The sequence below is a fragment of the Dermacentor silvarum genome, chromosome 3 (assembly GCF_013339745.2).
Source record: "Dermacentor silvarum isolate Dsil-2018 chromosome 3, BIME_Dsil_1.4, whole genome shotgun sequence".
Lineage (NCBI taxonomy): Eukaryota > Metazoa > Arthropoda > Arachnida > Ixodida > Ixodidae > Dermacentor > Dermacentor silvarum.
The window spans coordinates 103,901,555-103,919,112 of NC_051156.1; the positions used below are offsets into that span (position 1 = coordinate 103,901,555).

Genomic DNA, 17,558 nt, shown 5'->3' on the forward strand with positions numbered 1-17,558 from the left:
TTTGGCAACGGTCGTATGGGAGGGATTTCTTTATCAGCAGTGCCACGCCACCACCACGAGTCTGTCTGTCTTTTCGAATTGCGGAGTAATCGGGAGGCACAATTCGTGATTTAAGATAGCCGAGGAAAACCACGTTTCAGTTATCGCTACTATGTCAGGATCATGTTCAAGCAGCATATTTTCAAGCGCGTCAGTCCTATTTAAAATGCTTCTCGCGTTTACATTTAATAACGTTAGCTCTTTGACTGCGCTTGGCTTCGCGTGATTGGACGCTTTGCTCCTGCGTTTTTTCGAAGGAAAACTCTCTCCTCCTTGTCCTCGTCCAAAGCGAAAACTTGGTCATTAATGTAAAGCTTGTCTAATGACAAAGAAACCCTTTCATGGTTTTCTCGATTTTCCTTGGCGCTATTCCACAGCATTTTCCTTATTTCTCGAGTTCTTTTACAGAAGTCTTCCCCAATAGACAAACGTGTGTTTCTTTAGCTTGCACCCCTTTCTTAATATTATAGATTTCTGTCTAGAATCCAGAAGCCTAAATATTACTGGTGTCGTTTTGTTATGCACTGGTTTACCGAGACGACGAATTCGCTCTATGGCAATGGGCTGCCAGCCAAGCGTGTCCTGGATAATATCAATGGGGGAGCGTATCAGCTTTTACGAGAGAATGACGTGAAGGCGAGAATGTACACAACACACATTTTTTATTGTGTGGTAGAAGAAAGAAAAATGAAAATAAAAGAGAAAAAAGGTGCCGCTTGCGCATGAGTAGCCGGGAGAGAGCCCTGCTGCAGGGTGACGTCGCCGTGAGGTTGTCTGTGCAAGCCTCGTTTTCCAGGCCGCCTGCATCACTTCTTTTTTACCAGACTTCGCATCTGCTGCGTGGGTTCATTAAATCGTCTTCCTTGCAGTGGAAGACGGCCGCAAAAGCCTGTAAGAAGGAGGACACCCAAAATGCAATGCATGTTCATCAATATGGATAATAAAAGTTTAACATTGAAACGATTTCACCTGTCGCGTTTACAGAGACAGAAATCCTGGGCATGAGCAACCAGGGTCTGAAGTGGATAGAAAATAGAAACACGTGCAAAGGCGCCGTCATTTTGAAGACGATGTCCTCTGTCGAGACTTGAGATCAATTTAGAGTTCGTGGCACCAGTGCATCTCGCTGCCACTTTCTGACCACTTTCGTCAAAATAAGTAAAATTGATGCCTTCTAGTGGCCATCAAAGCGAAGCTTCAAAAGAAAAATACGCACCAAGTTAGCGTAGAGTAACATACGGAGCAGTACTATTGGACGATTAGCTCACAAAGGCGGAAATTACGCCCAGATGGGCTCGTTCAAACTGCGTGCGCCGAGCACCGGAAGCGGAAGTGCGGCTTTACTCAAGCAAATATTTGGGCCAATCCCAAGGTTAGTGCAGCGTAAACAACAAACCTCACGTTCTCGTTCTCCGATGTCAACCGCTTTCCACTCGCCTTTGTTTTTGTTAACTTCGCACAAATGATGCACGAAATCGATATACAGAGCCCTCTGAACAACGCTTGTTCGATGCCGCCGTAAGTTACGCTGGAATTTTAATCACGCGCGCCTTAGGTATTGCACAGAATTATCACTAAAGCGATTTCAAACACAATCTGAACAACAGGTTAACTTCAGTCAACCCAGAGGTTTGGCTGGCTTTAGTAAACAATGTTCAATTCATCACATTTATGTCATCAACCTGTGGAACACCACACGACATTCCCTTGAGATTTCAAAAATAAGTTTGATGCAATACAAATACCACCAGGCATGCAGGCATTGCACAAATAAAGTATAAAGGAAGCATACGTAAATATCTCGGCTAATATCTGCACAGGCTCTCAAGCTATCGTACTAGTCTAAAAAATGCTCGTTGAGAAGGGGGTCACACGAAAGGAAACAATCTTTCCAATGCTATTCTATACATGCCTAAGAGTACTCTGTTAAATCAGGATAGATTAAGCGTAAAAATCAAAAGGGAAACCAGCTTATTTACATTAGGAAGTTTTATGAATGCGTGGTTGTGACGTGGAGAAGGTTACACCTGCATCACATTTTTTTCCTTCACAAGACATCCCCGGCATACTGCAAGTAGTTCCGCGTATATTTGTGTATCTCAGTATGTCCCCGTGGGGGAAGAAAAATTTAGGTCCCATTATGCGCTTCAAATATCTGTCTGCCATCTATACAGATGACCCGAAACCGTGCACAACACGCAATTCCCGTGTCAGCGCAATGAGGCGCAGCTCAACCAATGCGGTGTGTCCACATCGCCTGCAAAGCCGTTACTCGAGGTAGTTCCACATGAAGTCACGCACATGCACATAAAGCCATCCGAGGTGCACATTTTTGAACACGCAGTCTGACAGAGTGAACGCGTCATATCAATAAGACAGCGAACGTTTTGGCACCAATTCTGGTGATCTCGAAGGTCACAAACGGAGCTTTGTACTAACAGTTCATGAGGAGTAAATCAGCAAAATTGATGGCTTTGGGAACCACGCGAACATAGAGGAACGAGAGAAGTGGCTTATATACAAGAAGATAATATTAATTGTTGAAAGAGCGCACGATATCCTACACTTTCAATTTCTTTAGAATGCTGACGCATCCAAAAAAGAAGCAGAACTGTGCAGAGGTCGCGGCGGAAATTAAACACGAGGAAGAGGAGTTCTGAACCAGCGCCTGCTTCGAAGAATGGAGATGGTGTCTTGCAGAAGATGGAAGAATGGCACCGGCGTCACTGCCTTCGCACTGCACCATGTGTCAATATGTCAAGAAACGGACTCAATGGGACTCGACCGCACCAATGGAGAACACATAAAGACAAGGCTGCACGCTACAGCAAGACATATTTGTTCGCAAATGTCTATTATTGTAACGCAGATGTTATCTCCACATATCTGCCGCGTATAATTTCTATGTTTCACTGCCATTCAGGGAATGCTGCTCAAGGCCCGGAAAACAGCGCAAGGTTGAGGGCGCGGGCAGCCATAGATCAAGTCAATCGACTTCACCTTGGCGTCTGTATTTGGGAGCGTTTTGTTATATATTAGAGGTGAGTCGCCAGACGTCAATCACTAACAGGCGTCTGCCTCGCTGGCGTGATGCTTGAGGCAGTCATAACCAGCATTCGTGGCGGTGGTGGTCGTGTTACGATAAGCGACACATATACTACGGTTACGGTCTGCCTAATGCAAGTTGTGCGTCAAAAAGGCAGACAGGACAATGTGGGTAGCGAAACGATGCACGAGCGTTTGTGTGCGCCTCAGAGCAAGCAGAATCATCGCAACCGAAGTGCTCAAATTTACAGCAATAGCTGCTATTGCCTCGCTCCCTAAGTCCCTTTGATGCCTTTCGATCAAGCTGGTGTCTGCCGCTCGAATCTCAGAGTGCATTGTCAGAACGTTATAAGGTCGCCCGTGCTCTGAGACGATTTGCACACCTGACCCACATTTTGTCCGTCGTAGATACTACCTCAAGCACTCCGCCGCAGCTACAGCAAAGAATACTACGCCTCTGTGCCTGTTCTCTTCAACGCTGGTTAAAATTGACTGACTGACGAAACACTCCAGAGCATATATATAAAACGCCGCCGACGCGAAAGAGAGACAGAATAGGCAAGAGGAGGCAGAATGACTGGTGCCTCTCCGCCTCTCCATCACCGAAGAGCTCCACATATAGAAATGAAGTTAACTCGGACTAGAAGCATAACTAACTTTTTCTTCTCAAAAGCAGATTGCTCGCGAATCTGCGAATGTTTTCTCCAAGGAATACCGTACGAAACAATGCCAGACTTACTGCCCATAATACTGCGCCATCCTTTGCGTCACTGCTTCGCATTATGGGTTTTGGAAGCGTAACTTGGTTGCTTAGTTACTACTTTACCACGCCCAGGCATAATCGTAATACGACGCGACCAAGCGATGCTAGATAGACTACTTTTCGGATGCGTAATTCCTGCAAGGCTGAAGCAGGACGCATCCTAGTTCAGCGACTGTCCGGAAATGTCGTTCACTTACCCTGGAGTTCATGAGAGCCACGTTGAGTCGCGCGGCCGGCGACAGCGCCCTCTCTCCATCGGTCGAAGCTGCAACGTCCACCGATCGCGGTGCATGCTCGCAGTGGGCCACAGCATAGTTGACGAAGAACAGTTCGAACGAGTTCTTGCCCGGCAGCTCCGGAATGTTCGGGCCATCACGCAGCTCAGGGTACTGGAGTGAGAGAGAGATTTGAACCGTGTTTTAGTGTCAATGTGGAAATATCCTGCACGACACTGCCGTTAGAGAGAGAGAGAATAAACTTTAATTCAAAGAGCACGCGAGCGTAAGTAGCTCCTCCGCTCTGCAGTGGGTGGTCCCCTCAGTCCAGGAGTCCAGCGGCCTTAGCTGCCCTTCTAGCTCGATTGACCAGGTTGAGCTGGTCCGTCGAGTCGGAGCTGGACAGCGCTGCCTCCCATTGCCATGTGGTGGGGTGTGTTATGGGTGTGAGCTGTGGTGTGTTTGCGCAAGCCCATACCATGTGGTAAAGCGTTGCACATTGATCACAGTGTGGACATTTATAGGAGTACAGCGCAGGGAATATAGGAATATATAGGGAATATAGGAATACACTGCCGTGACGAGGTTGCCCGAACTGTCCAAAACCAGAGTGCACGAACACAGTGCTGCTCTAAAATATGCACAGTCAACACCAAGCGGTTCCGAACCGTGGGATCTGGGAAGAGATATCGCCGCAGCCTCGGAACACTGCATACTGTCCTGATTTCCAGCCTGTAAGATTTTGAAAGCTACGGTCCCAAACTCCTTGGAATTTTAACGTTTCCTGAGAACCACAGTCAGTAAACTTCCGAGGTTGACTGTACTTTACAAACACCCGCCTGCACAAGTACGCCTCTGTAGTTCCAACGAACTCGTGTCACCCAAGCGTAGCACAAAAATATAGCAGAGCGAGCTATGTTTAGACCGTTGATTTCTTTAGCATTGTGCGGTTTTGTACATCGATTATAAATTGCCGTCATCTTAGCTTCCTAACAGCGCTGTAGTTTGGAAACAGAGCAGTCATTAGTGCGCACTCGCTTTCTTGTTCGCATTAAGGCGCTCCCGACCACTTAATAGTTATCGCTATTTATTGCAAAGAATAATCATTTTTGCGAAATTGACCGTGGTACCTTTCAAGAACGTACTCAAAAGCACTTTCTGCAAGATGCTACGGCTGTGCTCTTCAATAAATAAATTTGAAACCACCTTCTAAGAATCTGACCACTTCCATATACGAGCTGAATGTACACGAACGAACGTGTAGATCGGTTCAGCCCCTTTGTGGAAGGTTGGCGACAGTTATAACTTTGCGAAAACTGGAAGTTCTTTTGACTTAAATGTATTGCGCTCTGTCACATGTATATTGTCACGTAGTAGTGACGCTGAAGAAAACAGTCGTAAAACTGTGTACGACGAAACTGGTTGTTTATTGGGCGAACCTGTGCCCACAAAAGCAAGGTACACTCAAAGCACAACGATAGCGGCGAACACAGTCGGCGATCGTCGAAAATCTGATCAGCGGTAAACGCGTCGGCTTTTATACCTGAGTCATCGAAGGTTCCAGATTAGTCCCTGATGCCCGCGTGTCTTCCAGAAAGTTCTAGACAATTCGCGTCGCTCATACAATCAGATTACATGGGCGTCGGTGACCACAGACGACGGATAGAAGCATCGATAACGTCCGAGAAGCTTCCAATGCAGGCGCGTCCTGCGCCGAGCGATAACGTTTAACATTTGTCAGCCAATGTACCAGTGAAAGATAAACATGTGTACGTGTCAATACCCTCCCCTTAAAAAGCATCGTCCCGATGCTACAAACAAACACAAAAGCGAAAACAAAACCATGCGTAATAAACAAAATAACAAAAAACAATAACAAAATAACAAAGTACCTAAGTTTGTCAGCGGGCGTAGAAAGGCTTAAGACGCACCACGTGGATGACTTCAGGTCGTGCCCGGCGCCGCTGTGATTGCGAAATGCCGTCTGGCACGACCTCATAGTCCAGTGCGCCAATACGTCGGGTGATCTTATATGGTCCGAAATAGCGACGTAACAGCTTCTCGCTAAGTCCTCGTCGGCGTATCGGAGTCCAGACCCAAACACGGTCACCGGGCTGGTACTCGACGTAGCGTCGTCGAAGGTTGTAGTGTCGGCTGTCGGTCCTCTGCTGGTTCTTGATGCGCAGTCGGGCGAGCTGTCGACCTTCTTCGGCACGCTGCAAATAAGTGGCAACGTCGAGATTTTCTTCGTCAGCGACGTCTGGTAGCATGGCGTCAAGCGTCGTTGCCGGGTTCCTTCCGTAGACCAGGTTGAACGGCGCCATGTGCGTCGTTTCTTGCACGGCCGTGTTGTATGCGAAGGTCACGTACGGAAGGATGGCATCCCACGTCTTGTGTTCGACGTCGACGTACATTGCCAGCATGTCGGCGATGGTCTTATTTAGGCGCTCGGTGAGGCCATTCGTCTGCGGGTGGTAGGCGGTGGTGCGGCGATGGCTTGTCTGGCTGTACCGCAGGATGGCTTGAGTTAGTTCTGCCGTAAAGGCCGTGCCTCTGTCGGTGATGAGGACTTCTGGGGCACCGTGACGCAGGAGGATGTTCTCAACGAAGAATCGGGCTACCTCGGCGGCACTGCCTTTGGGCAAGGCTTTTGTTTCGGCGTAGCGGGTGAGGTAGTCCGTAGCGACGACGATCCATTTATTTCCGGACGTCGACGTCGGAAAAGGCCCCAGTAAGTCCATCCCGATCTGCTGGAACGGTCGGCGAGGTGGCTCGATTGGCTGTAGAAGTCCGGCTGGCCTTGTCGGCGGTGTTTTGCGTCGCTGACAGTCTCGGCATGTCCTTACGTAATGGGCGACGTCGGCAGAGAGGCGAGGCCAGTAGTATTTTTCTTGTATCCTCGCGAGAGTGCGTGAAAAACCGAGATGTCCAGCCGTTGGGTCGTCATGGAGAGCTTGCAGAACCTCTGGACGCAATGCTGAGGGTACCACGAGGAGGTAGTTGGCTCGGAGAGGCGAGAAGTTCTTCTTTAGGAGAATGTCGTTTTGCAAGAAAAACGACGCCAATCCTCGCCTGAACACCTTCGGCACAATGACGGTCTTGCCTTCCAGGTAGTCTACAAGGCTCCTTAGTTCCGGGTCGGCTCGCTGTTGTTCGGCGAATTCGTCGGCACTGATTGGTCCCAAGAAAGTGTCGTCATCCTGGTCGTCCTGTGGCGGCGGTTCGACGGGGGCGCGAGACAAGCAGTCGGCGTCAGAGTGCTTTCGCCCGGACTTGTAAACGACGGTGATGTCGAATTCTTGAAGTCTCAGACTCCATCGTGCGAGGCGACCTGAAGGATCCTTCAAGTTAGCTAGCCAACACAAGGCGTGGTGGTCGCTCACAACTTTAAAGGGCCTGCCATAGAGGTAGGGACGAAACTTTGATGTAGCCCAGATGATGGCGAGGCACTCCTTTTCTGTTGTGGAATAATTTGCTTCCGCCTTCGATAGCGACCGGCTAGCGTAACTTACAACCCTTTCTAGTCCATCAGTCCTCTGCACAAGCACGGCGCCGAGTCCTACGCTGCTTGCGTCGGTGTGGACTTCGGTATCGGCGTTTTCGTCGAAATGCGCAAGTACTGGCGGCGATTGCAGGCGTCGCTTCAGTTCTTCAAATGCTTCGAGTTGCGGCGTCTCCCACTTGAACTCGACGTCGGCCTTCGTGAGATACGTCAGTGGCTCTGCGATCCGTGAAAAATCCTTGACGAAGCGCCTGTAATAGGCGCACAGTCCAAGAAATCTACGCACTGCCTTCTTGTCAGCGGGCAGAGGAAAGTTGGAAATGGCCACAGTTTTCTGAGGGTCGGCGCACCACTCCGGACTTGTTGATGACGTGGCCTAAAAACAAGAGCTCCTCATACGCGAAGCGGCACTTTTCTGGCTTTAACGTGAGTCCGGAGGTTTTGATTGCTTGAAGAACTGTTTCAAGGCGCCGCAGGTGTTCTTCGAAGCTTGAGGCAAACACAACGACGTCGTCCAAATAGACGAGGCAAGTCTGCCACTTCAAGCCTGCCAGTACTGTATCCATGACGCGTTGGAAAGTCGCAGGTGCCGAGCAAAGACCAAACGGCATGACCTTGAACTCAAACAGTCCGTCTGGTGTTATAAAGGCCGTCTTCTCCCGATCCCTCTCGTCGACTTCGATTTGCCAGTAGCCGGTTTTGAGGTCCATCGACGAAAAATACTTTGCATTGTACAGTCGATCCAAGGCGTCGTCAATCCGTGGGAGGGGGTATACGTCCTTCTTCGTGACCTTGTTGAGGCGACGATAATCGACGCAGAAACGTAGGGTTCCATCCTTCTTCTTCACTAACACCACGGGGGACGCCCACGGACTCTTGGACGGCTGGATGATGTCGTCGCGTAGCATTTCGTCAACTTGTCGCCTTATGGCCTCGCGTTCGCGCGCCGAAACTCGGTACGGGCTCTGACGCAATGGGCGGGCATTTTCGTCGGTTATGATGCGGTGCTTGGCGACAGGGGTTTGTCGAACTTTTGACGACGACGAGAAGCAATCCTTGTATTGCAGGAGCAGAGCTTTTAGTCGTTCTTTCTTATGCCTGGGAAGGTTCTGATTGACGTCGAAAGTTGGTTCAGGTATTATAGTCGTCGTTGCGGGTGCACTGGAATCCGTGAAGGCGAAAGCACTGCTGGCTTGTACTATTTCGTCGATGTAGGCGACCGTGGTGCCTTTGTTAATGTGCTTGTATTCGGGGCTGAAGTTCGTGAGCATCACCGTTGCTTTCCCTGCACGTAGCTCAGCTATGCCTCTAGCGACGCAAATTTCACGGTCGAGCAGTAAGTGATGATCGCCCTCAATGACGCCCTCCATGTCTGCAGGCACTTCGGTGCCGACGGAAATCATTACGCTGGAGCGAGGCGGAACGGTGACTTGTTCTTCAAGCACATTCAAGGCATGGTAACTTATGCTTGTATGCGGTGGTATCGCGTTGTGCGTTGAAAGCGTTATCGACTTGGACCTTAAGTCGATGACTGCACCGTGTTGATTTAGAAAGTCCATGCCTAGGATGACATCCCTGGAGCAGTGCTGCAGGATTACGAAGCTCGCCGGGTAAGTGCGGTTGTTTACCGTGACTCGCGCTGTGCAGATTCCAGTCGGCGTTATTAGGTGGCCTCCCGCTGTCCGGATATCGGGTCCTTGCCAGGCTGTTTTCACCTTCTTCAACTTGGCGGCGAACGGGCCACTGAAGACGGAATAGTCGGCTCCAGTGTCGACGAGAGCGGTGACGTTATGGCCATCGATGAGCACGTCTAGATCGGTAGACCGGCGTCTGGCGTTGCGGTTAATTCGTGGCGTCGGATCACGGCTGCGTCGGCTTGCTCTGCTGCTGCTACGTCGCGTCGGAAGGTCTTCTTTCGGCGGCGAAGTGTTGTCAAGGCTGTTGCTAGGCGGCGTGCTGATATCTCGTCGTGATGAATCGCGAATCGTCGTCGTCGGCGGCGTCGGAGGATCTTCGGCATTGCGTCGTACAGCAACCGCACCTCCATCGGTTGCTGCCTTTAGTTTCCCGGATAGGGGCTCACGGACCGGCCCCGGGCTGGGCCAGTGTATGGTCGGCGCTGCGGCGACAGGTAACGTCCTGGTGACGGCGAGCGTGAGGGTCGTCGTGGTTGCCACTGGGCTCCGGCGAGGTAGTCGGCGATGTCACGTGGCCGCTCGCCAAGCTGTGGACGCGGCGCGTTGACGGCGAACCCTCGTAGGCCCATCTCGCGGTATGGGCATCGGCGGTAGACATGACCAGCTTCCCCGCAGTGATAGCAGAGCGGGCGGTGGTCGGGGGCGCGCCAAATGTCCGTCTTTCTCGGGTAGCTGCGCTGGGTGACGGGCGGGCGTGCTGGCTGCGGCGGCGGCGGTGGGCGACGGAACTGCGGCGTTACTTGGCCCTGGTGCGAGCGTGAAGGAGGGCCTTGACGACGGGCAACGGCGGCGTAAGTCAGCGCTTCCGGCTGGGGTTGCGGCGATTGCGGCTGCACATCAGGAACTCCAAGTGAGCGCTGAACTTCTTCTTTGACGACGGCGGCGATAGATGCCACTTGAGGCTGCGACCTGGGTAAGAGCTTCTGCAGCTCCTCGCGAACGACTGCTCTGATGGTCTCGCGCAGGTCGTCGGCGCCTAGAGCTTGAGCATCGGCGTAGTTGGTCAGGGCACGGCGGTTGTATTGCCTGGCGCGCATTTCAAGCGTCTTCTCGATCGTTGTGGCCTCGGAAAGAAATTCGGCGACAGTCTTGGGCGGGTTGCGCATCAATCCGGTGAATAGTTGCTCTTTGACACCCCGCATCAAGAACCGAACTTTCTTTTCTTCAGACATGTCGGGGTCGGCGTGGCGGAAGAGACGAGACATCTCCTCCGTGAAGATCGCGATGTTCTCGTTCGGCAATTGCACCCTGGTTTCTAAGAGAACCTCTGCCCTCTCCTTTCGTACGACACTCGTGAAGGTCCTCACGAAGTTTTCACGAAAAAGGTCCCACGTAACCAGGGTGGTCTCTCTGTTCTCAAACCAGGTCCGAGCAGCGTCATCCAACGAAAAATAGACATGGCGTAGCTTGTCGTCGTCGCTCCATTTGTTGAACGTCGCGATCCGCTCGTATGTCTCCAGCCAGGTTTCAGGGTCTTCAGCCGATGATCCACGGAAGGTCGGGGGCTCCCGAGGTTGTTGCAGCAGGATGGGGGACGCTGGGGCTGCCATTGGGGTCGTTGACTTGGCCTTGATCGCTGTGGTCTTCTCGGGAAGAAGTCCGTACTCCGGCAGAAGTCCTTGCTGCCTACGGCTAGCTCGCTGGTCCTTGGTGACGTTGGCGTTGTCCTCCGGTTTCGGGCTTGGATCGCGGCTTTGCGGGGGCGTTCGCTGCATGAACGCACTAGCACCTCCACCAGATGTCACGTAGTAGTGACGCTGAAGAAAACAGTCGTAAAACTGTGTACGACGAAACTGGTTGTTTATTGGGCGAACCTGTGCCCACAAAAGCAAGGTACACTCAAAGCACAACGATAGCGGCGAACACAGTCGGCGATCGTCGAAAATCTGATCAGCGGTAAACGCGTCGGCTTTTATACCTGAGTCATCGAAGGTTCCAGATTAGTCCCTGATGCCCGCGTGTCTTCCAGAAAGTTCTAGACAATTCGCGTCGCTCATACAATCAGATTACATGGGCGTCGGTGACCACAGACGACGGATAGAAGCATCGATAACGTCCGAGAAGCTTCCAATGCAGGCGCGTCCTGCGCCGAGCGATAACGTTTAACATTTGTCAGCCAATGTACCAGTGAAAGATAAACATGTGTACGTGTCAATATCACCTTTCTTAGGCATTTCTTCATCTTTCGCTTATCTCTACCTTCTGTATAATAACCCCACCTTGGCTGCTCATAAATCAGAACGCTCCGTGGAACTCTGTGCGTTTTGTGTATTTGGAGCTCAAAGGCATCAATCTTTAATAAAATTGACTAGATAGTTTTACTCGCTTGCACACATCAGCTATAAGCATAATCTAAAAAGCCAAACTTTTGTTTCTAACAATTTGCTTTCAGGAACACAACACTCAATTCACAAAGTAAAGCGCTGTCCTTCGATCGGCTAAAGAACACGTCTTTTTAACGTCTGGCAAGTGACAAGTGCCTTTTTCGAAACGCTTGCTCGAAGCTGCAGATTCCCTTGTTTGCCACTGTTTATCACATTTTCCGTGAGTGCCATAACTGTACTCAGGCTCAGTGGCTTCTGTTCTGCTGTTAAGCCTGAGCTCACGAGTTTGATTGCCCGCCGATACAGCAATTGACATTCGGTTGGAGAGAGAATGCATAAAAAAGAAAAAGAACTTACGTTTAGCGCACATTAAATAACCTCTAGGTGGTGGAAATTGTCTTGGAGCTCATACAAAACCTGCATAATAACTTGTGCGTTGCTGTGGGACATTAACTCTTGCCCAGATATGGTATGCTGCGCAACTGAAAAGCAGACATTACGAATGTATAGCTGCCGGCTAAACAAGAACATTAAATCGTCAAAACGTGCATGCAGAACTCCTAAACCTTGCTCAAGTACGTGGTCGTGCTGTTAATGTCTCTAATTCACCTATCAACTTTATTGCGTCATGATGGGTGATGATTTCTTGACAACTGGGATGACTGTGAAAGAAGCTATCGCCTTGCAGCCTACTGTGATTTCTTTTCAGCTGCTATTGTTTCTACGCAGTCGGTGTCCGCGTTGTTAACGCAATTGTGCCATGGTCACCTCCTGCAACATAGGCTTTGGTGACACGCTAGATATCTTGCGAACAATGCTAAAATATTTTAGAGCAAGTGAGATCACCTTCGCCAGGTACACCCTGTAGAGATCGAACAGGGGCTCCACGACAGCCGAGTCGAAGAAGAGCTCGTCGCGCAAACGGGGCCACGCCTTGCGGTCACCCGTCAGGTTGGCATACTGCTCAGCCAGGCAGCGCGTCGCGTCCTCTCTGCTTCGAGTCATGTGGTGAGTGAGCTCTGCAGTGGCCTTCGGGCCAGTGGCTCCGGCATCCCCCAACCGCTGACTGCTGACCACGGCGTTCAGCAGGGCTCGGACCACGTCGGCGCCGAGCACGGGCACGACGAGGGGATCGAGGCCGACCATCATCGCCGACAGGAACGAGACCAGGCTGGGCGAGATGAGCAGCGTGTTCCGCGTCTCGAAGTAGTCGGCCCGTGGCTTGACGCGCAGCGAAGGCCACCTCGTCTCGAGGTTGTCCTCAGCTCGCTCCGGGTTGTTCCAGTAGAGCTCGTTGGTGGCCCTCTGCTGGAGGACGTACTCCTCGAGAAGGGTGGCCTTCGCAGCGGACCTCGACGAAAAGGTGGTCGCGCTGTCCGAAACTTCGCTCTGCTATGTGAAGCCCCCCGATAGCGTTCCCAATAAGTCCGAGACAAATGACCTTTGGCCATGCTCTAAAGTAGTGAAATAACGTTCCTTCCTCTAGGGATGAAATGTGACAAAGTAAGGATTGCTGAGGAGCAGCGCCACAGAATAGTGCATGACAAGGTTCCTTCAAGTAGGTGTTCGAAACGTTAGGAAAGTGTTTCCCCTGTCTCTGCCACCTTTGAGGCACATAAAGAAATATGAGATCTATGAGAAGGTGGCCAGACGCTCGTTACACTGCCAAAAACAAAAATTAACATGTAGTTAAAAATACATGCGGTATTCAGCCTAAAAAAAATTGATCGCATCCAACTATATCCTCAACAGGAGCAACTATAGGTTAGAAGCATTTCATAAAAATGAATCTTATCCCCAATTACGAAAATTTAGACTAAGTGGAGTGAACTGGCTAGCCAAATGACTTCAGTGGGAAGCAATTAGACCGCTCCTGCCGTTAACAATCAGGATCAATGAAACTCCATGTGAAGCCGTAATGGTGCAACTAAGATCGGTTAACCTCGTATCAGCTAACATCGGCAATTGAATGGCATCAGCGATGCCAGCGTGGTGAAAGGCGGGACCTGCGAGATCGATATGATGAGTGCTATTCTCCCCCCTCAATTTTGGTGTCATTAAGCCTGAACAGGCAAATGAATTAGGCACGTATCTCTCGCAAGAACTTCCCGCTGCACAAACAGGTTAGACATTTTAAATAATTAACTGCAATATTAATTTTGACATTATGAACATTACGTTCGTAAATGTGGCAAATGCTATTCGCCTAAGACTACCAATCCCTACACACTCATATTAATCCTAAGGTCACGATGATTTATATTACCTGAATTTTAAAACTTTGATAAAGCTAAAAAATAAACATCCCGTATATAGAGAACATATAGAACACTCACGTCTGTCTGTTCCGCGGCACTAATTTTTTTTTGTTTATTTCTGCGACAGCAAAACAGCTACAGCAAATGCTGCAACGCTCAGTATCTTCTGATGTTGTGTATTTTGCCTTTTACATCCCTTGCGCAGTTGTCTTTGCGAAAGCAGCTGACAGTACACTCTTCGAAAAGCGATGCACGCAATTGTCTTAGTGAGCAGCCCAAGTGCCCGCCTCGATAAGACAAGGTATTGCTAATAACGTTCTTTCAAGCAGTCAAAATTATTCTCTTCTCTGCTCGATGTACACCCGGCGACAAAATAAGCCGGGACATGAAGTCTGAGATATATCCGCAGCCTCACAATGTAGCCTGGTATTTGCATTTTGGGCTTCGACTAGAATATGCTAACAATATTGTCGTATACAGTTTCACTTGCTACTGCTACAGGCTACGAAGATATTCAGCTTTTTCTCAGACTTCATGTCCCAGCTTATTTTGTCGCTGGGTGTACATCCGTCCGCCAGACAAGGGAAGGCTGTATACCTGCCCGGCCAGCTTACGGCATTGGATGGTCTTTCTGTCCGGAAAAAGTGCCACTGTCTGACGAAATTGTGCAAAAAATATCGACAATGATTGCCTATGCAAGCGAGTAGCCCGAACAAACGAACACACGAGCTAGCAAAAGAGCGAGAGTGCGTTAGACAGATCGAGTGAGAGAGCCGTATGGTGAGCCATAGAGAAAGCAAAAGAAAGCCAACAAACGTTTTCCTTTCCGAGTCCGACCATCATCCACCGACCACCGACGTATCTACCCCCGTCCGACCACGCAAACGGACGAAAGAAACAAAGAAAGCTATTCGCTTTACAACGTCTGGTATCCCTCCGAGGTTCCAAGTAATGACTTCTCGGTGAGAAGCCAGGTGCTCTAACTATGCAGCATGACATTTCATTGGAGTTGAGGAATAGCACGAGCACGTCATGCAGCTCGCAGCCAGCCGTACGTGCACCGAAGCCGTTATGACTGCGACTTTTGTGTGATTCACGGAAGACTACAGCACCTGGACGCAGCAAGTGCTGCCACGGCCGCTTGATATAAACGCACTCGTGGCACTGTAATGCTAGGCGTGACAGTGAAACGGCAAGATTACACGCATAGCAACACTCGTCGTGTGATGAAGAGTTAACTTGCAGCCCTTTTCAGTTGAAACATAAGAGCAGGTTCTGCATACCTTATGTTGGGAACGCATAGTAGATGATATAAAGGCAATGTGAAGTGTTTGTGCAAACATGAGAGGAAACGTGTCTTATTTGGCTATCACTATCAAATCTTTTTCACTTTGAAAAACAATGAGTCTTCTTTTTTTTTTGCTGCTAACCATTGGTGTGTGAGCCTGCAGCGCTATGGTGAGCTTCTCTGCTGCTACTGAAACTAGCCCAGTTTCTTGACACCAATAATGTATGCACCGAATACCGATAACCTTCATCTCATCCCACGACGTGGTTGTGCGCGTGGCCTATGACTTTCATGAAACATTTCCTCCGACTGAGACGCATGCATGCCTTGGGCAGCCAGTTTTCATCAATTGAGTGTTTGAGGGAAATTGCGTATACTGCATCAGTAGAGCGCGGCATCGTGAGAACACCCGACTTAACCAGTGTAGATAGGGTGTGACGAGTTCAAGGCAAAAAATAATTCTTAACGCAATCATGAAAAGTCCAGTAGACGTGTTCATACTCAAAGTGAATTGGATTACAATTTAAAATGCTGTTTCGACCACAACCAGCAGCAAGTTATTTTTTCGTGCACTTTGACTGCCTGTATCTTATATTTCTCCTATTAAAGAAATCCACAGTGTTTTCCCTAGATTCATTGTCTGTTGCTTCACACAGTTGCTGCTAAAAAAAAATGGGAGCCCTTTGGATCTCCTTATTCGTATCGCTCATGAATCCAAGCCTGCTGTTAACGGGAACTACATGTTAAAACACGACGCCTAAAGCATTATTAGACCATATAAAGCTCTTCTTTTTCCTGTACAAGATTTGCATTGCCGTTGTGTGAGTATAGCTCGGTGGGAACAACTTTTATCACCGGTTCAAATGAGCATACGTAGCGTAACCGATGGCTGTATAGTTATAGCCTAAAAAAGTTTTAGATCGCCATGTGATCTGCGCATTTACTAAGTTAAATCTTTTAAGAACAGCCCTTTAACCTGTTTTCTTATCTCTTCTTTTTTAATACATCGGAAATATACTCAAATAATGGCATGTTTTCCACTATCCACCTGTCTTCATTAACGCCTAAGGACGGTGATTGTAGGGCTCCGAAGACAGTCAAGCTTTTAGGGACTTTCACTTCTGACAAGTGCAGAATGACAAGTCACTCTTGACTATACACGTGTCGTTAATTTCATCGCAGTGCATACAAAGCTGGCCAATGGCAAATAAAGATTGCCATCTGTGAATTCTCTTATAGATACCACATGTGCCCGGAAATCGCGCAGGCGTGGCGTCACGGCAGCAGGGTGACAATCCATGGAAACCGATAGATTCAGAGAGTTCGGTCGCCGAAAGAACAGTGACACCTGTCGTCGTGTTTGCGTCACTGCATGCTTCGTAACACATGTACAGCCTCCCGCATTTTTAACCTTATCGCGCGACAACGCCATAATATGGTCCTGCGTCGTCCTGAAGGGAACATCGCATTAAACGACCATATAGCACAGGAGAGTGCTTAGTGCACTTGAGAGTACTTCCGCCGGTCACGCTGATTATCGCCACTTAAAGGCGCCAAAATGATGCGTGATGGACGCTCGCGCGATATATGGTTAAAAATGCGGGAGGCCGTGCATAGTGTATCTCGCTCTCTTATTTGCACGGAACTTCCTTAATGTCCCCGCTATTTGACTGTCTCCAGCGCTCACCACTTTTTTTCGTGCTTTCAGTTTCGCTTGCCCTGCACAGAGCAGTAGCCGACTTAAAGCAACGCCGCGAAGCAAAAGAAAAAAAAAAGGATACATCACGAGGCATCCTTCAATGCCTCACTGTAACGATAGCGCCTCCTGTGTACTAGAGGGAAAGAAAGCACAGCTAAACGCACGAAAACATTGTTATCCAGGTCCCGCCACTATCGTGATCGTGAGGATTCCAAATTCCCAGGCTGCCGCTGCGGAAGTGGTGCTGGTCCGACTTTCGAATTCTAGTGCTGTGAAAGCTGAGTAAAGTTAAGACTGCCTCAGTATCCTCACGGTAATGCCACCCGTGAACATTCTTGGTGTATCCGAACTTTGTTAGCAAATTATTCACGGTGTCAATCTGCTGCTGTAGCTGCCTCAGCGGCCGAGTGAAGCGCGCAAAAGCGCACTTGCCGTCGCCGAGCCGTGCGCCCGCGCCAGCGATCGCCCCGGGCCGATGCCGGACAGCGCAGCTCCGTAGTACCGCGACAGGTGCTCCGTGCTGTCCTCAGGCTCTCCGAGGAAGACCACCCGCAATGCGTCGAGTCTCTGCAGCGCCGCCCACAGCTCGGTGGCCGTCATCCACCCCGTACGGTTGCGCAGCAGGGCGGACACCTGCTCCCGCGCTGCGTCCACCAGGGCGCGCATATCGCCCTCGTACCTGCGTTGACAAGCGAGCGTGATGCCGATCGGGCTGGTGCGACATTGAT

The 17,558-nt window shown here is 49.8% G+C and overlaps 2 protein-coding genes across 2 annotated transcripts in view; both read right to left on the reverse strand.

Annotated features, from left to right (window-relative positions):
* LOC119444630 (endothelin-converting enzyme-like 1) overlaps positions 1-17,558 on the reverse strand; it is a 145,956-nt gene that overhangs the window by 108,626 nt on the left and 19,772 nt on the right. The gene's annotated exons all lie outside the window — the stretch shown is intronic.
* LOC119443947 (neprilysin) lies at positions 723-13,733 on the reverse strand. Its single transcript, XM_037708517.2, has 3 exons — positions 12,432-13,733; positions 4,045-4,236; positions 723-928 (listed from the first exon to the last, which is right to left on the reverse strand). Exons 1-3 carry the CDS (start codon positions 12,732-12,734, stop codon positions 857-859), a joined length of 567 nt encoding a protein of 188 aa, XP_037564445.1. The 5' UTR covers positions 12,735-13,733; the 3' UTR covers positions 723-856.

Bases quoted from the DNA above. Each gene is read 5' to 3' on its own strand.
- LOC119443947 (XM_037708517.2), bottom strand. From the start codon at position 12,734: ATGATGGTCGGCCTCGATCCCCTCGTCGTGCCCGTGCTCGGCGCCGAC. The intron at 4,237-12,431 runs GTGATCTCACTT...CTCTCACTCCAG, and splicing joins ACAGGGTGTACCTGGCGAAG to TACCCTGAGCTGCGTGATGG. The intron at 929-4,044 runs GTAAGTGAACGA...TCCTTCTTACAG, and splicing joins TGGCTCTCATGAACTCCAGG to GCTTTTGCGGCCGTCTTCCA.